Below are 25,840 nucleotides of genomic sequence, written 5' to 3'. Positions count from 1 at the left end.
TTTTTTTTTAATATATATATATAAACTTTTCCTTTGCTATCCTAGTAAACTGTCTTTATCTCAACCCACAAGTTTTCTTTTCTTCCCGATTCTCTCCCCCATCCCCTGATCATCTGAGAATATGTTGATAAAAGACACTAAAGAACAGTGAGGGAACTTGTTAAGAAAAACTGGAATAACAATCAGGTTTGGGATTAAGCCAAGCTCAGTATGTTGTTCATGCTGTGATTTATGGGCGTGTTACAAGCAGGAAGCATGTGCCTGAGGTTGCCCAACCATCTCCTCTTTGTCCAGCCAGAGCTTTTGTCTGAGAAGGGCTTCCTGATTTCTGCACTGGCTGGGTGGCCCTCCCACGACAAACCTGACCCCACACTTGCCTTCACTGTGCAGGTGATTTTGTGGCTGCCCAGAGATATGGAGGGAGTCAGAGGCTTGGTGGTGGGTAGGTATCCTGGGGTGAACAGCTTCAGGAGGTTTGTGTGTGCACAGCCGCTCAGGGTCTTCCTCCAACCAGGTGGAAAGGGCTGGAAGCCCCCCAGGCACCAGGCAGGATGATACGCACGCGCTTATGCCTGGAAGATGCTGAGTGGCACATGGCAGCCTTATTCGCAGTGAAAGCTGAACTGCAGCTGAAGCATCTCCATGTGGTTCGAGCTGTACGCTGCGCGTCGATGCCTGGAGCCATCCCGATGCTGCAGCTCTTGTTGGAAACCAAAGGATGTGACAGCACCTGAGAGCCCTGTCACAAGCAGCAGGCAGCTGCTGCAGTGTCGGAGGCAAGGGATCTGCAGGCGTGCTTCAAACTCAGCCGGGGGGACTTCTGCTTGAAGCAAGCGAGGCTGCCATGTCATGACTTACACAAGCCCACCAGTGTGGTGGTGGCTGCAGAAAGAGGTGATCCCCACTCCTTGTCGTGCTCTCCCAGTGCTTGCATGGCAGGGAAAAAAATGACCCTGTGAGACAAAACTTGCTGTTCTGGAGTTTTGGCTGTGTCAGTAGCATGCTAGCATTAAGCCTGAGCTTAAACCCAGGAGAAGCTGCAGCCCAAAGGACACACACTGGCTCTGGTGTCCCCGACAGGCCCTACCGGGGTGGCCTGTGGCTCCAGCACTGACCAGCCTCCTAGAGAAATCAATAACCTCCTGCCTTGTGCCAGCCACCACTGGTCTCCGTCTCATTTTCTTTGTGTATCTGGAAAGTGGTTTCCCTTCTGCCCTCTCAAATGTACTGTGTCTTTGCTTGCCCTGAGGGTTTGCTCTGGGAACACAATAAACTATATCCTCTCAACATTTTGGTTTTTTTTTTAAATCTGTTGGCCCTTGGTTTGTCCAAACCACTTTTCTCTCCCAGTATGGTTGAAACTGTGAGGCTTATATTTTCCTCCCTCTGCAGTGGGATTAGTGACACAGTTACTGCGCTGATGGTCAAGGTGGGTATCATGGCTGAACTTCAGTGAGGTTAAAATTAAGGCGCAATTGCAGGCTCCTCTCTGGAGGCATGTGGCCATCATCTGGAGTGCCCATGTTGCTGGAGCAAACCTAGAAGTAGCTAGCTAATCCTGATGGATCTGATCCTCCATGCAGATATCCTGCTAGGTGCAGCAGGATCACGAGCCTCACGCAATGCTTCTGAGCTATTACAAAGTTACATCAAGCAGAAGTGGGGCTCGGGAGGACAAAAGGAGGATGAGGAGGAAATCATGGAGCATGCGAGCCAGTTCCCATGGCTCCCAGCACAGCCCTGTCTCTGCACTGATGGATGAAACCCCAGAACAGACCAGGCGACAGACCCCTTGGGTGCATTACCTTTGGAGCCAGCAAGCATACATGGGCTCCATCACCATCCACAGGTTGACTTGGGGAGGGAATGAACCCACTTGTGCCTGAAACGTAATCTCCTGGGAAGCCAAACCTCACAGCTCCTGAGGCATAGGCATGTAGCGGGCACAAATTTGGGGCTCAGATAGTTTGGTGGATGTTATTAGCCCCACAAGCCTTTACAACCACCCCCTGCGGCATATGTGCAGGGCTGTAGGTGCCAGAGACTACGCGGGCAGGGCAGGAGAGCAGAGGCAGGAGAGCAGGCAGCTCTCAGGGCCAGAACCAGTTGTTTGACTGATTTTGTTAAAACATTTTCATGTTAGGTGACTTCTGGGTCATGGGGAAAATTCCCCTGCGTATAAAAAAAAAAAAGCCAAAACCAAAAACAATCAAAAAACCAAAGCAGTTTGCTTGTTCCTATTTCTGTGCTGCTGAAAAGCTGAAAATGTTTTAACAAAACCACTTCCGTCAGCAGCAGCAATGCCAGAGCCAGGTATGGATTGGATTCAGGAAACAAAGTATTTCACTGAAAGCAAAAATATGACTTCAGACAGCAATGTTTTCCTGTTTTCTGCTGTAAGATACTTTTGGTCAAAGTGTTCATGATTTTATTTTTGCATGAAACCCCTAAAGGGAGTACTAACCTCCCTCTCCCTTCCCCACCTCCCTCTCTCTGCCTACAAGCCACCAGCCCCCAGAGCCTGGGGTGGGCACACCGGTAAATCTGTGGAGCTTTAAAATCCCTTAAATCTCCACCAGACTGAGCTCGCACACATCTCCCCCCAGCATTTCTCCTCCTCCCCAACCCCATCCTTCCTTCTCAGCCCGGTGGAGAGCAGGTCCTCTGGCGCTGCAGCCCGGGCTGCGGATGAAGCAGGAGGAGGGCGAGCATCCCTCCCGTGGCTCTCACCCGGGTACCATGTGCGGGTGAGCTCGGGATGCCGGTTGCCATAACGACTGCTGCTAAAAATGCCCCCCCCTACCCCGCCCCTGCGCGGGGATGCAGTTGGTTGCAGATGATCCCTCCTTAGAGGGGCAGCCCGGTGGTGGGGTGCCCTGGGGAGGCTGGAGCAGGGCTGACACTGCCGGGGAGGCGGTGGGGGAAGCCCCCAGGAGCCTTGGTGGGAAATGAGGCCGTGCTGCTGGCTGCGTGTCATCCCTGCATCCTCCCGCCAGCCGCAGCTGCTCCCTCCATCCCTCCCTCCCGCCTCGCGCCTGTCGCCTCTTGCTGTCGCCCTGCTCTCCCAAAGCAGGGTCCCTTCTCCCTGGCACTACCTGCCTGGGAAAGGAGCCTGACTCATCCTGGCCGGGACCCGGCAGATCCCAGGGAACAGCCTCATCCCATCGCCCCGTGCCTGTGGAAGGAGGTAGGTGGCATGTTGTAGAGCGGGTGGCGGGTGCTTGTTGGGGATGCAAGGAGTGGGCTCGAGTCTGGATCCCCAGCCATCAGCGGCCCCTTGCCCTGAGCTGTGAGCTGCCCCAGTGTGCCCAGTCCTGGGGGGATCTTCTGTGGTCGGGGTGAGCCCACGGCTGGTAGCGCTGCAATCTGGTTTGTGCTCCCGACCACGCACACAGGAGGGTTTCATCCCCAAAGTCACCTGTGTCCTGGCATTTGGCATGGGCACCACTTCTGCCTCGCTCACCCACTGCCATGTCACTGCTGCGTGTCGCTGTCTCCTGCAAGCCCACTCTCCCTGCTCCTGGCCTCCCCGGAGCAGCTTCTGCCCTGTCGCTTGCAGCATGCCGCCCGGGGCACCCATCCCAAGTGGCATGTTGGGGACAGTGGGAGGTGGCATCGGGAATCTGGGGGTGACCCTGAAGGAGAGCAGCTGGAGTGACCTGTCTAGCATGGGTTTAAAAAGGGTCAGTCAGTCAGTAAGATGCTGTCTCAGCTGAAAGACCAGAGACTCTTTTGTGTCTTTGGGGGGACATGGATGTCCCACTGCAAAACGGAGTGTTGAGATCAACTGGTCCAGTGAGGGTTAAGGCATGTTTAATATCTGCAGAGCTGCTCCAGAAAGCTGACATCTTCCCAAATGAAACTCCCTCTTTCCAGCATTTGCAGCCAAAATCTGCTCACCCACCTGACTAGAGCAAGTGCTTCACCAGGCTGCCCCTGCAGAGACTGGAGGGGGACTCTGACATCTCACCCAGCGCTTGGCTTGGCCGCAGCCAAGACCCTTCATTGAGGGGGCAGGGACGGGTGAGCAGTGAGGGGATGTGGCATGAGGTGTGAGGAGCTGGGAAATCTGGCTCTGCGAGTCACGGAGGAAGGATAAATTGGGATATCTGTAGGGCTGCTTTTTATTGCGGTGTTTTTTGGACAGCAGCTTCACTCCCAGGTTTGGACAGCAGATGATCAGGGAAGGAAATGAGATTGCTGGCTTTCCTCCTGTTCCCCCGGGGTGTCCAAGTTGGAGTCACCTTCCCAGGCTCCCTAACCCTGCCCATTGCTGGTGCCAGCTGGGGACTGGTATCAGCTGCTGAGGCACCTCTGGAGAAGGGGTTTCCAGCAGCCTTGGCTCTCCAGCCTGGCTGTGGCAGCAGCTGGGGGATGCAGGGAATGCACAGGAGCTACTTTTGCAAAGCACGTAGGAAAGCTGTGCTGAGGGGCCGTTGGCCAAATCTGGACCTCAGACTTGACTGCTGTTGGGGAGGGAGATTCATGCCTAATTCCCTCCACGGTCCCTCAGGATGAGTTGAGCAAGGGAAAACCCACAGTGGGATCCCTGGTCCCCACAGCATGTCTGTGACATGGGGTGGGGGGTTTCCTCCCGAGTTATGGCCTGAGGAAGGCAGAGGCAGCCATGAGGAGGCAGGAGTGGCGCCCAGATTGCCCCTTTGCTCCCAGCCAAATGGTGGTCGATGCTGAGCCGCCTGGTCCTGTTGCTCTTGATCAGGTGCAGTGGGGGTCCAGCAAAAGGGAGGTGCGAACCGTTGAGAGGGAGACAGAAAAAGTCTCCTCCAGGACTTGGCAATGGTAGGGCAGTACCATGGGCAGCAAAACCAAGGACTGTTGAAAGCCAAAGAGCATGGTAGGAGGAGGCAGGGACGGTTGCAGGTGGCAGGTTTCAGGTGTCTGGAAAAGCAGGAGCTCAACACGAGTGCGGCTCTGCCCTGACTCCATCCTCGCTGAAGCCAAGGGGCATTTCATCTCCCCCCCGGAGGGGCGAGGGTTTTGGAAAGCTTCCCTTCAGGACGGCATTTTGTGCCTGAGCCCAACGCTGTTGTGGGCTTTCCCAAGCCTGAGGGTCCCCAGTTTAATCCACTGAAGCCTGTGACAAGTGGCGTGCTGACCGTGCAAAACCCAGGAGCCTTGGCACCCAGAGGAGGCCATAGCTGTGCTCTTTGGTGGGGGATGCTTCTCGATCCACTTTTCTGTCCCTGCATGACCCACACCCTAGCGAGTGTTTCGGTAAGAATGGGCAGCTGGAAGTCAGACAAATTGGGCACCACTGTGGGTTGCAATGTGGGTTGCTCCCTCCCTCCCAACGGACAAAGAATGGGTGCAAATGTGGCACCGTTACAGCTTTTAAATGGCCCTGAGTCAGGGTGGATGCCCTCAGTGAAGCATCAGCAGGGCCATAATAGTGGGGAGGGAGTGGGCCAGGGCACCAGCAGGTTGTTGTTCTGGGACCCCATCTGTCCACCCCTCCAGAAGGCTTCAGCCCTGACAGCCGGGCAGGAAGATGTTTGCTTCTTCCTGCTCACTCGTTCTTAACTCCAGGTTGACAGCGATCACGTGGAGTGTTGTCTTCTGTTCCTCAGGGCAGTGCTGCTCCAGACTCGACACCTCGCACCTGGGTGGCGAGGGGCTCCTGGCAAGGCAGATCGGCCGCCCCCGGTAAGAGGCTCCTGCTGCCCAGTGGCTGATGTGGGGGAATGGAACTGGGCTCCCCTCAAAGACCAGTGCTGAACCAAGCACTGCAAGGTCCCCAAGCCCCGGCAAAGCAAGGCACTAAATAGGGGTGCAGCAAAGGAGGGCTCAGCTCTGAGCTAGGCCAACACAGACTAGGAATTCAAAGGGGTTGTGGAGTGTCAGGGGAAGGGGCAGCAGATTTCCACCCAAGTGAGAGGTGAGAAGCAGCTATAGTTACCCACTGCAGGAGCTTGGCTTAGCCAGGAACCCGCTGCCTACTTTTAATCGCTGGCAGCAGGGCTGGGGGTGTGCAGGCTCGCCCCTCTCTATGGGGAGGGAGGAGGACTGCCCCTCAGTGACGCGGTCCCAGCGATGAGCCTGGGGAATTGCCCTATCCCAAAGGCTGAGTTGCCTTGGGGTACAACCAAGCATGAAATGGGGTGCACTGGGGCTGTGAGGAGGTGTGTGGGGAGGCTGGACACTGCTGATGAGACTGAAGTCTCATGATCAAGCCCAGTGGAGATGTTTTTTGGGTGCTCCTACTGCACAAGCTTTCTCCCCTTTTCTCTAGCAGCCATGCCCCACTTCTTGGATTGGTTTGTGCCAGTGTATCTGATGATCTCCATTCTCATCCTGGTGGGCTTTGGAGCTTGCATTTACTACTTTGAGCCAGGACTCCAGGAAGCTCACAAGTGGAGAACACAGAGGCCAATCATGGAACGAGACCTTCGGAAGACATTGATGATTCGGGACAACCTGGCCTTCGGGGTGCCCGAGGTCTGACACTCTGCCCGTCGAGTCCAGAAGAGCTTCTCCTGGGTGGGCAGCAGTCCACAAGCCTTGGTAGGGATGACAGTCCTGCCCTGCGCAAGCAGGGCTGATCATCGCTTTGCTCTTTGCTGATCTGGGTCCCACACTCACCATGCACCTTTCTGCCCCTCTGCTTCTCAGGCAAGGTTTGTGGGGCACTGTAGACTTGAGGCTTCCCACACGCTCACAGCTCTTCACTCAGCCAAGGACTTCTGCTCCTCCCCATGTCCGAGACTGGTCAATCACTCAAATGAAAGATTCCTTGTTAGTCACTTGAGTTTCAGCTGCCTGGTGTCTTGACATGACCCTCAGTAAGAAAGGTCTCTGCAGGGATACCAGGCTTGCAAAGGGATACAGAGCCTTTTACTCCTAGTCACTGGGTTAAATCTAACTCAGTCTGTTTAAGTCCAGGGGGTGTTTTGGGGGAAATAAATGGTATTTCAACCCAGATCGTTGCTTCAGCTGAGCTCTTCACAGCACCCACCCCTGGTGCTGTGATGGTAAGCTTGCTGAAGCTCTGTGCAAAGGGGCCAAGGGCTCAGTGAGCCCCAGAGACTAAATGCTTTTATCCCTGCTAAAGGTGTACTGCTTCTCTGCGTCTGTTTGGGCGATGGAGAACATCTATCCACCCATCCATCCATTCCAGATGCACTACATTAAAATTAAAGATCTTTAGTAAAGAGGTTTGTCCAAGTCCTGTGTCAAACAGAGAATATTCTGCACCTCTCCATGAAGGAGTGCTGCCAGACTTCACATAAGCCTCTCCCAGTCTGCCTGACCTTCTGCTCCTCTGCCGTGGAGTGAGATGGGACAGACTGGGAGGTAACTTGCACTTGTTCAGTCCCCTGCACTCCAGAGTCCTATGGCATGGATGGGCTCTCCCTTAACTGTCATCCCAACAAAAGCTGTGAATCATCCCTTGAACCCCTTTCCTTGCATGTCTCTGAGAAGGGACACTGAGCCTGTTGGTGAAATGGGCCCGTTGCACCACCTCTGCTTTCTGGACCCAAGCCATATAATGTGCGTCTGGCACAAAATCCCATGTTTATAGACAGTCTGCACTTTGTGCACTGCCTCGGGGCTGATTAGCTGCCGAAGCGCTGTATGAAGGCATGATGCTGGGGCTAAGAGGGACATTCACATCTTCTCCCTCCCTGCCATCCCAGTGCAATGTCCAGTGTCTAGAGGGAGGTTTGGGGAAGCGCTGAACCCATGGCAGGAGGTTGCATCAAAAGCCTCTCCTCACCTCTGCTCCCACGCCAACACCCACCCTTTGGATGCAGTGGGTGCAGTGGTGCTGCCTGTGGGTGCTCCGGACACAGTGGGGTCCTGCGTGCCCCACTCCCGCATGTCCCAGGGGACATAAGCCAGCTGCCACCAACCCAGTGTGCATGTGTCTGCGCATCCCGTGCCATCACCTGGGCCTGCCAGTATCGGGGTGACCCACCCCAGCGTGCTCCTGGGGCGCCGGCTCTGTGCCATAGTCCCAGACGGCTCCTTTGGGCAGCGGGAGTCCCTTGGGCTGGCTGCCCAAATCTGCCCCAGAGCGGCTCGTGTCACTCAGCCTCTCCTGTGAACCTGTCAGGGGAGGTTTTCTCCTCCATCACCAAAGAGAGGAGAGTGCAGCACTGGGCTGGTTTGAGTGAGTGATGCTCCATTGGTAATGCTCTGGGGATGAAAGTTAATTTTTAGATCTAAGGGTTTTGGCTGAGGAAGGAATGGGTCAGGGCATCCTATAAGTATCTTGGGTCTTTCTGGGAAGTTTGATCCATCCAAATTGGAATCGCATGACCATTACCCTCCACACCAAAACCAGGCACACTGGCAGGAGATTTCTGGCCTGTTTCAGCCAGAGGACAAGTCAAGAGTCCTTCCATTCAGCCAAAAAAGAGTACCCTGACTGGGGAGCCTCGCTCAGGCAGGGAAATGCAGTGAGTGGGATTACTCCTGTGCCCAAAGTTATGCTCGTCCTGGCAAGCAAAGGCTCAAAGCACAACGTGAAACAGGTAAATCCAATTTATTTTTGTGCCTTGGTGCTTTGGGGCTGTGAAAGGGAAGTGCCACGGGGCTGGACTGCATGGTCTGATGTGCCACCCTCAGCTGCATGGCTCACATCCCCTGCCCTCTGGCACGACGCAGTCATATCTCCAAGCACCAGCTTGGAAACCTGCTTCCTCTCCTCAGCTCCCTCATAGCTGGGACTGCACTGTGAACAGACCCCAGCTGAGCCATGGGGTAGTAATAAAAAGCTCTGTACTGGAGCTGAGGGGCTCAGAGCAGTCAGGGACAGGTTAAACTGTCCCTGTGGCCAGGGGAGCCTGGTCCCCACTGTCTGGGCCAGCACAGGCTGCTCTGCCATCACACCTCCTCCAGACCCACTTTCACCTGCTGAGTCAAAAGAGGAGAGGAAAAACCACCAGCCTGGTAAAAACAAAAGGCTGGGTCTGTCACCGATGCACTCGGGCAGCTGGCATCCATGTGGGACAGGACTCCCCGCGGAGGTCTCCTCTCCCCTCTGCTATGTCCTTCTCTGCGCGTCCTCCTGCCTGTTTTTACCTCTGCTCTGCCCACAACTCACCACAGATATCAAGCAAAAATAAGATGACAAACAGGTCAGGGCTGGACTAGAGAGAAACCAGTTATTTGTCTCCTCTGGCTTATGTTTTGTGCTGTTTAGTCCTGACGCAATCAGTATTAAACCAGGTATTTTCCACAAGTGTTAAGGACTTTATTGCCAACAGTGTCAAAGCCCTCCCCAGTGGAATAAAATTCTGTGACGAACCATGTGGTTGACGCTTTATTTTCCTGTTGTTCCCCCTGGGAGCTGCCTCCCTCCAGCTTGGGGCAGGCAGCAAGGACCAGTTTGCAGCGAGGTTTCCTTTAAAAGCAGAGTAGGTCTTCATCCACCTGGATTATGTGCCAGCTACGCTGTGGGGCTATGGGGCTATCTGGGAATAATTAAGCCAAAGCCAAATGCTGCCTGAAAACTGAGACAGTTTCTCCTCTGTGGGACCTGTGCAGCCAGAGAGACCTCAGGGGAGAGGGAAATAGTCACAGATACAGAATTAAACTGCATAAAGCATCAGAGAAGATACTTAGTGCTGGAAATACTGCATGGCAGCAGGTTAGGCTTTTCCACATTCTCTGTCTCTTTGCCCATAAAGAAGCAGAGACGTTACACCACCCTGAGCCCTGCTTTCCCCCAGCACTCCCCATGGCTCGCTGTGGGTCACAGGATGGTGGTTTCCCCTGCACCCTTCAGCCCTGGCCACCCGAAAGGCAGGTGAGCATCACCTGCTGCCCTGCGGGTCCTATGGGTGCCCAGCTTTCCTTCTCTTTGGTCCCATTTGCTCACCAAACCACACATAGTCTTGTCTCACCCCACCAAAAAACCTTTCTCCTTTCCTCCTTGGTCATTGGGTTGCCCTTCAAAGTCTCTTTTATAGTGAGGAACTTGTGGAGCGGCAAGCTGACTCCCTGTAATGGATGCCCTCTTGACCCTGAAAATGCCCCAAAGTTGGCAAAATTAATAAACAATTAGAATAAAGAAGAAGCAAAAGAAAATCAGAATCAGGGAAAGAAGCATCAACCTAGACGAATACCTGGCAAGCAAACACTGAACTTCCTCAATGGGGTATAAATTGTTGAACCAGAATCTGCCATTTGAGGGGAAAAAAAAAAAAAGAAGAGAGGAAGGGAAAACATCTCAAAAATTCAGATATTTTAATTGGTTTTTTTAACTGCACTTGTTGTTCTCAGGAGCAGGCGGCACAGGCTTCTCCATCTCCTGCCATGGGAGTGGGGCAGGGTGGTCATGGCATCTCCTGCCATGGTTGTGGGGCTGTCCGTGGTGTGGGGCTGCCCATGGCGTGGGGCTGCCAGTGGTGGGGGGCAGGAAGGCAATGGGGCAGGGGGCAGGAGCAGCTGCAGCACCAGGCGTGGGAGCATGCCAGGCAGGCCACAAGCGCCCCATTGTCCTGGCCGGAGGCGGACTGGCCGGCCTGGCGGGGCTGCTTGTGGGGGCTCAGGCCTGCGGACGGGGAGCACCGTGTCCCAGGACGCTGCAGCCTCGGCAGTGGGGAAAGCCTGGGCCCCTCATCCTGGTCCAGCACCGCCTGCCCCCCGCCCTCACGCCTCTGCTTCCAGCCTGCCACCACCCGCCATGGAGGAGGACGTTGCCCGTCACCGCAGCCGCCTACCCACCCCGGGTGGCGCCATCGGCCCCAGCCGCATCCCGGGTCCCCCGCTGCGGCGTGACAGCCCCCTCGGTGTCCCCACCGCCCCCACAAAGCGGAGCTGCCTCTCAGTCACCCTGCGTCAGGCTGGCGGGGGTGGTGGGGGACCCCCATGGGAGCAACTGCGGGGTCTGGCCCCCGTCACCCCTGTCCCCCCTCGGCCCCGACCTGTGGCGGCCGAGGGGCCCCAGCGACACGGTGGGGCTCATGAGGCTGAGGCCACCCTGATGGCGAAGATGGGGGTGCCCTGCTCCCCACCACCCTCAGGTGGGTCTCTGCTGCCGGGATGGGATGGGCAGGGGGGGAGGGAGGCACCAAGGGGTCCCTTGGTGGTGCTATGGGGGTTGGCATGGGGCAGGTCCCTTTGGGAGGGGTGGGGGAATGTGGGGGAGGATGGGGGCTTCCTCACCCCTTCGCCCACACTGGGAGTGGGTGGGCAAAGGTGGGTGGGAGGTGGGTCCAGCGGGGAAACGGGCACCATGGGGTGCCATGTCAGGAGCTGCTGCAGGTGCTGGAATGCCCATCTGTCCGTCTGTCCGTCCTGAGCCCGCTGGCTTGTCGGACCCCTCAGCCTAGCCTGGGTCACTTCTCAGCATCAACGGTGATTGTAACCCACCGCGATTGCAGTTCCCTTTATGCCCCGGGGCGCTGCAAAAAAAGAGGTACCCCAAACGCTTGCTGAGTCTGCCAGGCACCCCACAGCCTGGCCCCCACCCAGGGTTCTCCCATGTGATGGAAGGACACATGGAGACAGCCCTGGAAGGAGGTCAGAGGGTCAGAGCAGTCCCAGATGTTTGTGCCCTAGCACGGTGTGGTGGGGCCATGGTGTGTGATGGGTCTGGGGGTCACAACCGTAGGAGAAGGAAACACAGAGGGAGGAAGGGGCCTCCCCGTCCAAAGGCAGCGGCAGCCAGGGGCATCCGCATGGCTCTCCAGGCGCAGACATGGATGCCCACTGGGGCACATAAGGATGTGACCTGCGTGTCCCAAAATGGCCCATGGGCAGCACCTCTCCCTGCTCACATGCACACACATGCACATGCACACGCATGCACACGTGTGTCCACACGCACAGAATGGATGGCGCTCGCTCTGTCTCTGCACCCTGGGCTGACGGCCAGGAATCGTGGTGCCAGAGGAGAAAAGGTTTCTCACGCCTCCGCAAGCGGAGCTGAAGGGCAAATTGCTTTTGAGGAGCCAAAGCGTTCCCAATTTCCTCTCTCCGGGAAAGCAGAGGGAGGCCTTGCAATCCCCTGAACCCAATAAATACCTCGGGGGAGAGAGCGCCCTTTCTCAGCCCTGCCAGGGCGAGGTCACAAAAGGGTTAAATAACCCCCTCCCTAAACAAGCAGAGATGCTGAAACCGCTGGGGAATCGGGAAGGAAAGGGGCAAGAAAAGGCCTGTGCGGTACAGGGAGGGAGGAGGGGTACGGGTGTGCGAGGGGGGCCCCTCCGGAATATGGGGGGGCACATCAGTGGTGGCCTCTCTGTCCCCACGGCTGTGCCCACCCAGGCAGGGAAGCTGGTGGGGGCCTGGGATGGAGCTGGGGGAGGGTGCGCGGTGGAGGGGGGAGATTTTGCGGCGATGTTTAATATTCAGGTCACATGACGATGGCAGCAGGAGCAGCACCAAGCATCCCCGCTCCGCTGAAATAGCCACTGGAGAAGGAAGGGAAGGAGAGGGGGGGAAGAAGAGGACACAGGGAAGAAAGAGAGAGGTAAAAGCAGGGAGCCTTGTAGCCCACCACACCACATCAGCGTCAGGCTAGGAAAGTGGGGGGAGACCCACCCCTTTGGGAGAGGATTCGGAGACAAAGGAAGCTTCATGTTCAAAGGTAGGATGCTCTGGGCTTGGCAGGGCTGGGCGATGCCGGAGGGATGCCGCTGGGGCTGTTTGTGCAGGCACCCTCCACCGAGGAATAACCTCAAAGGGCAGTGGGGGAAATTGGTCCTGGTTTTGTCTTTCCTTTTTTTTTTGTTGGGTTTTTTTTTTCCTTTCGGTGGCAGCAGTCTAGCATGAAGGAGAATGAGCGGGGCTGGTTGCGGTGCTGATGGGGAGTAGCTGGCGCCAGGGGCTGCTCTGAAAGAAAGAGACAATTCCAGCTGGTCCAGGGCTGAGGAAAGCCCACAAGCTGCTCAGCAACTGGCTTGCCCCTTGCCAGTGACTGGCAGTCGCTGCGGGGGCAGTGGGGACGTCCTGTGCTGCTCCCTGGGCATCTGCGCAAGAGCTGGCGGGAGAGCAGAGAGCTCCGGTACCGACAGGGGTTTGGGCAGGGGGACATGCAGCTACGGTGGCACAGGTACCCTGGTCCAGGGGTGCTCAGCATCCTCTTGCCTTGTGATACAGCCATGCCAGCCAGGCAGCAAGTCGGGTATGGGGCAAGGACTGCATGGCTGGGGAGTGGCACGGAGGGTACAGCCAGAACCGAAGCGAGCATCTAACCCTGCAGCGGCTGGGCTGGGGACATGCCCAGCCCCTTCACCTCCAGCTCCTGCATCTCCAGAGAGGCTTCAGCACATGCTGCCCCAGCAGGGCCGGGTTCCTGCCCAAGCCCTCTGCAGAGCATGGAGGGGAAAGAAGGTTGCTGCTGGGAAGGCTGCAGCAGCCCAAAGGGCTGGGATAGGTTTCCTTGCCTCACTCGAAATGCTGGGTGATCCTCAGGCCAGGCAAAAAGATCTGGTAAGGAGAATGGCTCTGTTCTGCACCCTGAGGTCAGGCCGTGCATCCAGCATGGCTCAACCTTCACCCTGCACAGCTGGGAGAAATGCCCTGGGGACACTGAGGAAATGGAGGGGAAAGGGATTCTTCCAGCGGAGAGATGCTCAGTCCATCACCTCTGCAGATCTGAAGCAAGGAGCAGATCCTAATGCCTGAGAGCCCCAGGGAGGCTGTGCTACTGAAGCAGCCGCTTGCTTTCCTTCCTAGGGACCTGGCGTCACTTGTTGAGGGCCTGCTCCCTCCAGCTGCCTTCAGGCTCCGAACCCATCCCTCCTCCTCGATCCATGTCTGCAGAGCCTGTGGATCTGGGACCATGTGGATGGAAGGGGCTGGGGTGAGACGTGCATGTGGATTGCTGCCTCCAGCCAGAGCGGGATGGTCTCATGCCGCACGGGAGGAGAGCCACAGTGAGGCCATCCATGTGTTACGTGGGGGTTAAACAGCCTTTACTTGCTGGAAGCTGGGTTGTGGTGAGACACTGTTTGCAGCCCTCCCTCCCTCTTGCCACTCAGACAAAGGACTGGAAGGCAGGGGGAGGGGATACGACTGTATCTGGGTTATCAGGACTGAGTAGATGTTTGTCCCCACTACCTGAACCCCTAAGGGACCTGGGGGGCCACCTCTGTCCCAAGTTAGCAGCTGCAAAGGTCAAAGGCAGGCAGATGTAAAGGGTGCGCTGTAGAAGAGGTGTTTGTTGCTGGCCACATACACCGGCCTTCCAGGGAGAGGTTTTGGGGTGGACTGGTGAGTGTCAGAGGCAGGAGGTAGCTGGGACCACTGGGAGTTCTCTGGGTGCCTGTTGTCCTTCTGGCCCTGCCTGCCCCTGGGAACCGGGCAGCAGAACTATCACCAGCAATCGCCCTCTTAAATGAGCTTCCCTTAGCACACAGAACAAAGCAGCAGGGAAAAGGGTAGCGATGCAAACAGCGGATGCGAGTGGTTAACCTTGGCTAACCCTCTATTCATTATCAGCTGTACTGGCCGTAGTGCCCTACCATGTCTTCATTACAGGGGACAGCTGGAGGGGCTATGGGATGTGCCCAGGATGCATAATGCCAGCCCTTGACCAGTCAATCAGAGTGCTAACGAGGCTTCATAGCAGCATTAGCACTACTGCACATAAAACAAAGCCATTCCCAGCAGACCGAGGAGATGTCTTTCACGTCTCAAGGTGCCTCCATTAGCTCTGGCAGGCTGTTCCTCAGTTGGCTCCTTGGATGCCTCTGTGGGAGTCAAGAGGTTGAAAAGAATATGCAGAAAGCTGAGCCCTTGGGTACCTCTTTGCAAAATGGGGTCTTCCCTTCCTGAGGCTGTATAGGAATGCACCCCACACAGAGAGGGTGTCACCAAGAGGAGAAAGGGAGGCTGTCTACCCTGAGACCTTGGATGTCCAAAACCAAACCACCCATGGCAACATCACTGGTATAAAATCCAGGAAGTATTTAGGGAGACTTGTGGAGATCTTTTCTCCTGGTCTCAGGGCTTTTTTTAGGTGCTCAGGAACCTGACACTGAAATATCTGCTTGAGCCACTGCAAGCTCCTGGCTCCAGCAGTGAAGCCCGCAAAGGGATAGCTACGTATAGCAATGTTAACAGCAGAGTTAGCAACATCTGCCAGCTCTGAGCAAAGCATCCCTCAGTGAGACTGAGGGATGAGTTATGAACCTCACAGAGAGACCTGAGATTGGCTGCCAGCAACTGCCCTCCTTCCTGCATAAGAATAAGGAGTGGAAGGAATAAAGAAGAGGACAACAGACTTCCTGAGGACAAGCTACTGCCTGGGCAACAAAGGGGTGGCCCAGGTTCTGCACCCATCCCACGCAGCTGCTCAGCTGGACTTTCTTCTCACCTCAACCTGCTCCCTGTCCACCTCCTAGATTTATTTGCTTGCATTAGTGCAGTAGCCAAGTGCCTCCCTGGGGCCAGAGGCCCCTACCCCACATCCCCTCATCATTGCCTGTCTCCTTCTTTCTTCTCCCTCTCTCTGGGGTAGGTGGGACCCCAGCAGGGCTGTATGGGATGTGTGTTGGAGGATGCTGAAGCAGGATGAGGGGCACGGCACAGCCACGTGACTATGGTACAGGTGGCATGGGCCAGCCTGGGAGAGGACAAGTAAAGAGCAGGGTGCAGGAAAGCCATCTGGCTTGGCCCTCCATGCTGTGCCAGAGAGATGGGCTTTCCTGGTTGGCAGCAGCTTTGAGAAAGCTGGAAAAAGACAACAGGAGCCCCGGGGGATGCTTTGTCAGCAGGAAAGGCACAGACTAGCTGTGACAGGTCTAAGACCGGATTGCAGCTGAGAAGCACTCGGCTGGGCAGGCTGCCTCCTCCGGCAGGCGCCCAGCAGCATGAGGTGCTCTGAATTGCCAGCGTGGCTCAAGTCAGCGGTCCATCTTGTGTTCTGGTCCCCCCAGGGTGATGCTTGCTGCTTCAGGAGAGGATGATGATAGCTCAGAGTGCCCTCGCTCAGTAGGGAAGAGCAGGGGGGAGGCATCCTCCAGCAGACGTCTCCCCTGCAGGCAAGGTGGAACGGAGGTGGCACAAGAACCTTCAGATGTTACTCACGGTGCTGTGTACGGGTGGCTGTGCTACCATCCTCTCACATGGAGGGAAAATCCCTTCTCCCAGTTTAACATGAAAGACTGCCCAAGCAGTGTAAAAGGAGCTGTGTGGTGGCACCTTTCTCCCTGCCAAGGGTGGCCCTTCTGCAAGGTCTGCCCTCAGCACACAACAGTGGGATATTAAAGCTTATGTAAAATGTAAAATCTTAACCGTGTAGAGCAGCCCTTGCGTCTGCACAGGAGCTTTGATGTGGGAATGCTAGGCAGGGTCGCCAGCCAGCCATGCAGCCTGTTGCAGCCTAACCCTGTCCTTGAATCAAACCTCTCTGACCTCTCCCCAACCCCGGTCTCTGCCTGGTCTGGCTGAGCTGTCATGGGGATCCCAGACTGGTGCTATCCGTGTCCCCAGCCCCATGACCTCTGAGTCATCTTCCTCTCCAAAAGGCATGTGTCACCCACCACATGGCAGTCACCTGCCTGGCCACTCATGTCCTCCTCTGCAGCTGGCGGGGTTCTGCTGAGAGGAGCAAAAAACTCCGCTGAAATGATTGAAAGGGGTAATTTAGCGTGAGACATTTGAACTGAAGTGGCATCCAAAACAAGTGGAGTGCTTACCAAGCAAAAACACATGCTGTTCCTGTCCTGGAAAAATAACCATCTAATGAGACAAAGCATGGAGGAGTCAAGTAATTAGAGTGGGAGAGGCTCTAGTTTGCAGCTGGTTCATGTATGAAAGGTGTTTGATTCCCATCTCCTTCATCTTCCTTTCTAGATTCATCCCTCACACCTCCCTTCCCCACCAATTACAGCTTTTCTTCCCTGCCCTGCCCTCTCCCAACCTCCAGCTTCCTCCCAGCGGGTGGGAGCTGCTCACTGATGAGAAAAGAGATGGAGATAAATGAGGCCCGCCCCAAGCAGTGTGTGCCATCATGCAAAAAAAAAAAAAAAAAGAGTCGGAGAGACTGGAAAACCCCCAAGGGTCTTTCTTTTTCCCTATTTGTTTTACATGGAAGAAACAAGGCGGGAAATGTGAGGATGGAAAGGTGCAGATGATTAATTTATTGATCACAATTATTAGTTTATTGAGCATGACAAATACCGTTGATCTATGGGTGCAAGGCAGGCATGGAGGTTGTGGCCATGCTTTGCACTTCCACCACTGCCTTTCCCTGAGGATCTCAGCCTGCACAGCACAGCCAGTAACGCAGCCGCCCCTGGCAAGGGCTGAACTTGCAAGTCCTCATGGTAAATCCCAGACTATTTTGATGCCAGGACTTGACACATGATATTTTTTGAAAGTCTGTTCCATCGCAAATTTCATGCTAAACTTGGAGGCGCAAAACACTGGTGATCCTGGTGAGAACTGGGAGACAAAAACAAGGAGACACACACAGAGCTTTGGGCACTCAATTAGGAGCCCAGCCAGCTTCACAGCTCCTTCTGTTTCAGGTAGCCATCAATGCGTTCCATGCTCAACGAGCCCCACGTTTCCATCTCCCCATCTGGAGTGACACATGGAAGAGTGTGCTGGAAGTAGATGTTCCTCCATGAAGAACCTTGCTGCTAAAATCTTGCCATTCAGTCATCCACAGTAGCCCTTGAAATGGATGCTCAAATGTGCCCTCATCCCCTGTGACATGTAAGCAGGGAGGTCCTCATTACACCTCAATGACTATTTTTCCATCTTTCTGCCCATGCAGGGCCAGTGGAGAGCAAAAACGAAGCAGCCATGTCTGAGCTGGTCCCAGAGCCACGACAAAAACCAGTCGTACCAATGAAACCCATGGGCATTAACGCCAGCTTGCTGGGCTACATCGGTATTGACACCATCATTGAGCAGATGCGCAAGAAAACCATGAAGACAGGTTTCGACTTCAACATAATGGTTGTAGGTACGCAGGAACCAGCTGAGGTACTGGGAACCATGGCCAGGGACTGTCCTATGAGGCCAGGTGGGAGAGTGAGCCCTTCAGGGAGGGCATGAGGGAGCAGGCAGTGCTTGCTCTGAGGGAAAGGAGAGCCTGCGCAAGGCAAGGAGACACCTACAACCCCTTCCCCTGCCAGCCTGGCTCTGTCCCCTGGGCCTGCTGTCATCGTTGTGCTGTGCCAGATGTCATGAGCCTCCTCTTTGCAATCCTCAGGTCAGAGTGGACTGGGAAAGTCAACATTGGTGAACACCCTTTTCAAATCCCAGGTGAGCCGCAAATCTTCAGGCTGGAACCGGGAGGAGAAGATCCCCAAGACAGTGGAGATCAAAGCCATTGGGCATGGTAAGATCCAGGATGCTGGGGTGGAGGCAATACTGATGCTTCAGCACAGTCTTGCAGAAGACCCCACTAGTCTATGCAAACAGTTCTTTGGTATTAGGCAGCCCTGTTTCCATGGGAAGCTAAAGGACAAATGCCAGTTTTAGACAGCCTCAGATCCAGCCAAGGTTTTTCTTAAACAGTGATGCCTCTGATGCCACAGCCAAAAGTGAGGGGTAGAAAAAGAGTTTCAGATATTTCTTCTGCCAAGACATGAGTCTGCATGTGTGGATTAAGCCTTGCTGTAACTCATTCCCACCTGCAGACGCTTACTAATCTGTACAAATTGGTGGGTCCCATCCCAAGCCTGGTGAAGCATCAGCACAGCTTCTACAATTTGGGGTCAGAAATGCAAGTGGGGGTCACAGCTGTTGAGGCATGACCCAGCCCTGCCTGGTCATGCTTGCTGGGCAGGAATGAGGGCAGAGCGCTTTTGTTCCCTTGTAGGGCACAGAGACATGTTTCATGATGGAGCAGGTCCCCAGGGAGGTGTATGATTGTTTGCAATTTCTTCCCCAGTCATTGAAGAAGGTGGTGTCAAAATGAAGCTGACAGTGATCGATACGCCGGGATTCGGGGACCAGATCAACAATGAGAACTGGTGAGTTTTACATGGTCGAGGCCTTGTGTTCCAGAAAGGGCTGGAGTTAAGATGGTATGTGGAGCAACTCTCATCTGCTTGGCCTGGATGGTGTCTGGGATCCTATTGCACTCAGGTGGCCGGTAATGGGGACGTGGAATTGTGAGAACCATGGGTCTGTGTGCATGCATGGGAGTATGCACACATTACACAGTGAGTGCCTATTTCTGTGCCCACTTACAGAAACTCTGAAACATTTCTGCTGATGGTGAGATGCTTGTGGTGGATATTTTTTACGCCTGAGTCTGCTTTGCTGCTGTCGGAGCTGGGAACACTGTAGGCAGGAACATGAGGAGATTTGTACCTGTCTATTCATCTCTCTCTCCCACCTTAACAGCTGGGAGCCTATTGAGAAATACATCAACGAGCAATATGAAAAATTTCTGAAAGAGGAGGTGAATATTGCAAGGAAGAAACGAATTCCAGACACGCGAGTGCACTGCTGCCTCTACTTCATCTCTCCCACAGGCCACTCGTACGTACACAGTCCCTCATCCTTCCTCAAGCCATTGGTGCCTCTGTCCCAGATATGTACCCTGCACTGCTTCGTCTCAGCCATGGACCCAGGGGTCCTGCCTGTGGGATGGCCACTGTTTAGCTTAACTTTGGGTGCTGCGGGGCTTGAAAGGGTCTAGGATAACAAGGGCAGGAGAAATACCACTGTGTTTTTCGGGAGAGGGCAGGATGGATGGGAAGAAGGAGATGAGAGCATGATGGCAGCAAGCAGGGTACATACGTGGGGGGTTTCTTTGATGCCCTCATGCTCGGAGAGTCCGTAGGATGAAAGGCAAGGAGGGTAAAGTGATCCCTTCCATGTTGTTCCCTCTCGGGCTGCAGCCTGCGGCCTTTGGACCTGGAGTTCATGAAACATCTCAGCAAAGTAGTGAACATCATCCCAGTTATTGCCAAGGCTGACACCATGACCTTGGAGGAGAAGATCGAATTCAAACAAAGAGTGAGTATCTTCTCTCCTGCATGGGATCCTTCCCTGTCCTGGCTTGGAGGTGGGAGAAATGAGCGGTATCCTTCTTCCTGGGATTGCAGCGCAGTTCCCAGGGCATGCACAGAGTCCAGCGCTGGGTTAGTGGGTAAGGCCTGAAGATGGAGGACTTACCCTGAAGATGGCTCTGAGGGCATCTATTAGAGGGGGAAGAAACGTGTATCTGTGTGACATCTCGCGATATGCTCTGTCACGGGAAATGCAGAGCCAGACACGTAACTGGGGTTGGGGGAGAATCATAGAATGGTTAGAGTTGGAAGGGACCTTCAAAGGCCATCTAGTCCAAGCCCCCTGCAAGGAGCAGGGACATCCCCAACTAGATCAGGTTGCTCAGAGCCTCATCCAGCATCGCCTTGAATGTTTCCAGGGATGGAGCTTCCACCACCTCTCTGGGCAACCTGTTCCAGTATTCTACAACCCTCATTGTAAAAAATTTTTTCCTACTATCCAATCTAAATCTACCTCCCTCTATCTTAAAACCATTACCCCTCGTCCTATCACAGAAAGACTCATCATTGCTGCCATGTGTCCTCACTTTGCTGCATACTTCCCTGGGGACAATCCCTCCAGCCCCTGCCCGCTGGAAGGATGTCCCAGATGTGTTTGCCTGGCCATCCCGCCTGCCCTCCCTTCAGGTTTGTGTTGCTTTGTGCTCCAAATTGTCTCTCTGCCCAGGTGCGTAAAGAGCTAGAAGTAAACGGGATCGAGTTTTACCCCCAGAAAGAATTCGATGAGGACTTGGAGGATAAAACAGAGAACGACAAAATCAGGGTAGGAAAAATTTTATTGTGGGAGGGGAAGGGGAGATAAGGGCTGGTCATATTTAACGAGGGTAAAACAGACATGTGTCACTAGAAGGTTTTAAGTGCTTCATGGCCCCTGAATGAAAGAGGCAATGGATGTAAGGGATGGCCACTCAAGATTCCCAGCTTAATTTATCCCTGTCGATGCTACAGGGTGCTATGAAGGCTGAGTGAGGGAGGACTGTGCTTCACCTCCTCTTGCTGAATGCTCTGTTTGGCCACTGTTAAGGACCAGTGGGGCCTGATGTGTGGCTGATGTCCAGCCTTTGTCCCAAACAACTGCCCCATGAGCCTTCTCATCTGCTGACCAAACTCAACCTGAAAAGCAGTCCAGTTCTTTGCTCCCCCAACCCCTGGGAGAAGACCTGTCCCATCCTTCCCTCCTCAGAGCATTAGAAACTGTCTCCTAATTTCCAGCCTGTGTTTGTTCATGGCCAGGTTGTACCTAGGATTATATCTGTGTTCTTGTACCAACACTGACTCAAGCGGTTCTCCTACCTAGTGGTCCCCTCCGCCACTCAAGGCATTTATGGAGAACAATATTATCCTTTGCTGATCTTCTGGCCAGCTAAAGGATACAAGCTCCTTTGGATGAACTTCTGATCCTCAATAGTCCATGCTGCTAGTCACTTTTTTCTGTGCCTGCTCCAGTTTGATTTGATTTTCTAGCACTGATGCTGATACTCCATGCTCCCCCATCTCTTCTGAAGTCTGAACTGCTAAGCCCATAAGACCATATGTGCTTTTTAAGCAATCGCATCACACCAGTGGCTCATGGTTGTCTTGTGACTGACTAGCATGTGGGGTCCTTCCACTCCTTCAGTCACTGCTTGTTCAAGAGCTCCGAAGTCATAGCAGAAATTATTGACGTTATTCCCTAAATACTGCTCTTTGTGCCTCAAACTTGCATCTTCCCAGATAATAACCCAGTCTGCCTTCGTACTGACAACATCTCTTGGCCCCGTGATGCTAGTGCATTTATTTATCCCACTGATCATTTTTGTGGCTAAGCCATTAATGAAAGCAGACTGGCCTCCATGGCAGTCCTCAAGAAACTCCAGGTGTCTTGCACTGCAGCCTGACAGTTGCCCTTTTAACTCCCCCAGCTGCCAGAGCCCCAACAGAAATTCCCACCTTCTCCATCTTAATTAATCATTTCCCATCTGGCAATACATCACACATTCTGGAGAAGCCTAGATGGGTTTTGCTCCTTCTCCAGACTGTTACGGATTTTGAAGAGAGCACCACATTTTGTTCTGCACTTCAGCATCATTGTCCTAGGTTTGGATAGTTTCACACCTAAGAAATAAACTGCTTTTTAATCCCCATTCCTGTCGTAATTGCAGTCCCTTCCCAGGCCCAGGGACATCTAAAAAGCAGAGAAAATCTATGAACATCTGCACAACCTTACAGATAGCAGGGTCTCCTGCAGCCTGTGTTCTGGAAATGAATAGTTTCTCCCCATGCTTAGAGATATTTGTGTCCCCAACAGCCTCATCTACTGTCCCACATGCCAGGGAAGTTGCACCCCTACCCCATTTCTGGCCTTCCTCAGTACAACCATTTCAGCCATTAAACTTGTTGAATGTTCATGTGTCTTTTTGGGGAGGATTTTTTTGAGTCCTCTCCTTCTTCTGGTGAAGAACTACAAAGTCGGTGAGAAATACTCACCGCAAACTATCCGTATGAGCAGCCCTGGGCTGGCAGACCCTCTCCTGGTTACAACAAGGAACTTCTCTGGTCATCCCCCTCTTCAGAAATGTTGGAGATGAGTGTAGAAAAGCTCTGCCCCCTACTCCAGAGCCCTTGGCACTGCTGCAAGCTACCCACTAAGCTTGGGGGGTGCAAGGACACCTGTAAAGCAAGGGCCCAAATGCCAGAGATAGCATAGACAGGTGAAGAGGACAGCCAGTGAAGTGTTGCTCTGGAGAACCTCTTCCCTTGGAGAAGGCCTTGTGAGCTGAGAGGAGGAAAGGTGCATGGGGAACAGTGATGGCGCTGCTCTTCAATAGGTCTCTCCACATGTCTCTTCCCAGCAGGAAAGCATGCCCTTCGCAGTAGTGGGCAGCGACAAGGAGTACCAAGTGAATGGCAAAAGAGTCCTGGGCAGGAAAACACCTTGGGGAATCATTGAAGGTAAAAAAATTCTTGCTTCTGGGAGATGAAAGTATCTCTGCAGGCCCTGGTAATAGACAAGGGTCCAGAAAACATCCCATGGCTTCCTTCCCATCCCTTTTGCAATAAACTTTTTGAAACCAAGCAAGAGGATAATTCTCAAATAGCTCTGCTGGGAGGGAGCTTCCATGGTCAATGCAGTACCATTACTGCTAACTGGCAGAAGCTGGAGACACTCCGAACACCATGGTGTGTGAAGCTGAGCTTCTGAGGTTGCCTTGGTTTTCAAATGAAAATTCACATGAGTGCTCAGCACCTCTCAGCGTGTCTCCTCAATGCCTGACAGTGTGGCATTCACACAACTGTCTGTCCTTTCTGAAGTATGCAGGCTCTACCCATCCCTGTAATGACAAAAGAAGTTGCTGAAAAAAATAAAATGTAACAATTGTTTGCTTTCTTTCCAGTGGAAAACCTCACTCACTGTGAATTTGCCCTCCTTCGAGATTTTGTGATCAGGTAAGGCCATGGTCATGCACCAGTTTGCTCTTGATGAGCAGGGAGTCCTTCTGAGACCTTCTTAGAGTGAAATAGCCCCTGTGGAAAGGAAAATAAAGTACATTTCTGGCAATGGAAGCTTATGTGGGGTAGGGTTGAATTGAGTTAAGGGGTAGATACTCCAGTGCTTCTCTTAGTGACATGACCACTACAGTAGGTGGTAGTTTTCATGTATGAGCTGGACGCCTGGAGAAAAGCAGGATACTACCACCTCCTTTATATCCCATTAAGGATATTAAGTTCCAACAACTTATATTTGTTGTTGGCAACAGACCTGGGCTAGAGGCAGTGAGAAAGAGGCCACTACCATATCCCAGACCCTGTGTCCTACCAGGCTGAGGGATGTGCTGGAACATATGATGTGGAAGTTAAAAGTTCCATATTTAATTCAGCTTCCATTGTCCTGTCTTACTCCTACTCCACTTCATGAAGTTATCTCAGCACAAGTGATATCTGTAGAAAAGCTACAGATCCAGGGTCACCTCTGTTCCCTACGAATACAATAAGACTAAAAATAAGAAAATAAGAGAAGCACACTTCAAAGCCAGAGTGGTGTGGCTCATTCCACCTGTGGGTCTGGTGGTACTGAGACACAATGCTTTGACATCACCCTACTGCCCTCTTCTTGTTCTGCAATAGCTTCTCCAGCAGATGTGCTTTCCCTAAGTCTTCCAGTAAAAACATCCTAACCAAGCGATCATCACAAAGCCCCGGTCCAAGCTCACAAGCCTTCTATGGAGGTCAGGGATGATGTTCACAGCAGTGTTCTGCAGGTTATGGTCTGCAGTGGACCGGATACACCCTCCTGGTGCTTCCTTGTCTCACCACTGCTTCAGATGAGATAAGCCCATGTCTGCTCTGACACACCAGGATGGCCAGTAGCTGTCCCACTGGCACAGGTGTGAGAGTGGCAGGACACTGGCAAGCACAGCCAGGGGTTTCAGCTCATATCTTGCATCCTGCGTATGTGTTCTTGAATGCCGATGCTCCAGCTCTCGGTTGTGTATGATGGCACCCATGCCGTCTGTGCAGAAAGAGGGCTACGCTCATTAGCCAGACTGCCTGAAGAAATCTTCCATTTATCTCAGGGAATAAAACGATCATCAGAAGATTAATACTGACCATGCTGATGTTGGTTACCGTATCTTCTTTCCAACCCCATCTTCACTTTGCCTCCTGCAGGACCCACCTTCAGGACCTAAAAGAAGTGACCCACAACATCCACTATGAGACCTACAGAGCCAAGCGGCTGAATGACAACGGAGGGCTGCCCCCTATGACTGTCGAGACAGAGGAAAACCACGAAAGTAACCTGTGAATGACCCCCACCCCCAACCGCTGTCACCCGATGTCTCTGGATACGACAACCCACCCCTGCTACCCTTGACTCTACCATGGGCCTGTCTCTGAAGCATGTGGCACATCCTCTGTGTCCCTGAGAGGACGCGAGCGTGAGTGAGTGCGTGTGTGCATGTGCCTACCTGTGTGCCAGAGAGGGACCAAAGGCACTTCCTCTGTCCTTCCCAGAGTGTCCTCATTCTTGGTTTGTTTTTTGCACAGCGGACTGTCCGTCATCCTCCTTTCTCTCGTTTCTGTGTCTCAGCTGTGTGTCTTGCCCAGGGGAAATAGGGATGGAGGAAGGATTTATAGGGGCAGGAGGGCTTTGGAGGTGGGAGATGTGGGGCATGCTACGGTTCTGTTTTTATCACTTGGAGACGTGGCAAGGAGAGACTCCAGGAGAGATGGTGGAGTCAGTGCATGCACTGTCTTCAAGTGATTACAGCAGAGCTTTCTCTTGGGTCCTCAGTGGGTGGGAAGACAGCTGGCTGGTCTGAGAGCGTGCTGGCCCAGCATTTTATCCCCATTTATTGCTGAGGCTTCCCAAGGGGAAATGGCAGCTTGGAAGTGGACAGATGGGAGAAGTGACAGGCTGACATGTTTAGTGGTTCAGGGGAAGTGACCAGTGGGAGGACACAGAGAATTAGTTCTTGGGTTGTAGCACCTATTTGAGAAGCATTGAAGTACTTGGGGAAAATAGCCATATTTTCCAAAAGAAGCAGAACCCAGAGGAAAATAACGTGTCTCTGCTGCAGAGGGTGCATTTGGCCCGCCCCATGCTAAGATCGAAAGCCATGCTTGAGTGTCACAGGCTTTTGATCCTCTGAAGTCTCCAGCTCAGACCAAGATGCCCTGAGGTCACCCCACCTCATCTCCCATCGCAGTGGTATCTCTCCACCAAGCAGGTCCCACCCAAAACTTTCCCCCACAACACGGGCTCTCTGCTGTGGGAGCACAGGGAAGACAGTGCCACAAGGGGTCCCTGCCAGGGGCTCCCCCAGGGGCAGCTCCACTCAGCACAAGGCCTTCAGGATCTTCAAGGAGCGCAAAGAGACGTGGATTGAGAAGCACTGGGCTGAGGT

General features: G+C 53.7%; 2 protein-coding genes across 6 annotated transcripts; both read left to right on the top strand.

Annotated features, from left to right (window-relative positions):
- The first annotated feature begins 2,900 nt into the window (after positions 1-2,900).
- SMIM45 (small integral membrane protein 45) lies at positions 2,901-6,573 on the top strand. 4 transcript variants are annotated; one of them, XM_086740109.1, is made up of 3 exons: positions 2,901-3,187; positions 5,589-5,664; positions 6,254-6,573. In XM_086740109.1, exon 3 carries the CDS (start codon positions 6,256-6,258, stop codon positions 6,460-6,462), a length of 207 nt encoding a protein of 68 aa, XP_086596235.1. In that variant the 5' UTR covers positions 2,901-3,187; positions 5,589-5,664; positions 6,254-6,255; the 3' UTR covers positions 6,463-6,573. The 4 variants fall into 4 exon arrangements, with proteins under 4 accessions (XP_086596235.1, XP_086596236.1, XP_086596234.1 ...); XM_086740110.1 differs by having other exon boundaries at positions 6,251-6,573; XM_086740108.1 differs by having other exon boundaries at positions 5,548-5,664.
- Positions 6,574-10,651: 4,078 nt separating this feature from the next.
- SEPTIN3 (septin 3) lies at positions 10,652-24,813 on the top strand. 2 transcript variants are annotated; one of them, XM_086751926.1, is made up of 10 exons: positions 10,652-10,991; positions 17,702-17,893; positions 18,143-18,271; positions 18,827-18,908; positions 19,285-19,422; positions 19,785-19,902; positions 20,623-20,718; positions 22,787-22,886; positions 23,330-23,381; positions 24,603-24,813. In XM_086751926.1, the coding sequence occupies exons 1-10, from the start codon at positions 10,652-10,654 to the stop codon at positions 24,736-24,738; spliced, it is 1,383 nt and encodes a 460-aa protein (XP_086608052.1). In that variant the 3' UTR covers positions 24,739-24,813. The 2 variants fall into 2 exon arrangements, with proteins under 2 accessions (XP_086608052.1, XP_086608059.1); XM_086751933.1 differs by lacking the exon at positions 10,652-10,991 and adding an exon at positions 12,373-12,559.
- The last annotated feature ends 1,027 nt before the right edge of the window (positions 24,814-25,840 follow it).

Source organism: Chlamydotis macqueenii, chromosome 1 (genome assembly GCF_036417535.1).
Source record: "Chlamydotis macqueenii isolate bChlMac1 chromosome 1, bChlMac1.mat, whole genome shotgun sequence".
NCBI lineage: Eukaryota > Metazoa > Chordata > Aves > Otidiformes > Otididae > Chlamydotis > Chlamydotis macqueenii.
The sequence above is the reverse complement of the archived record's forward strand: the minus strand, read 5'-3'. Positions and strand labels throughout refer to the sequence as shown.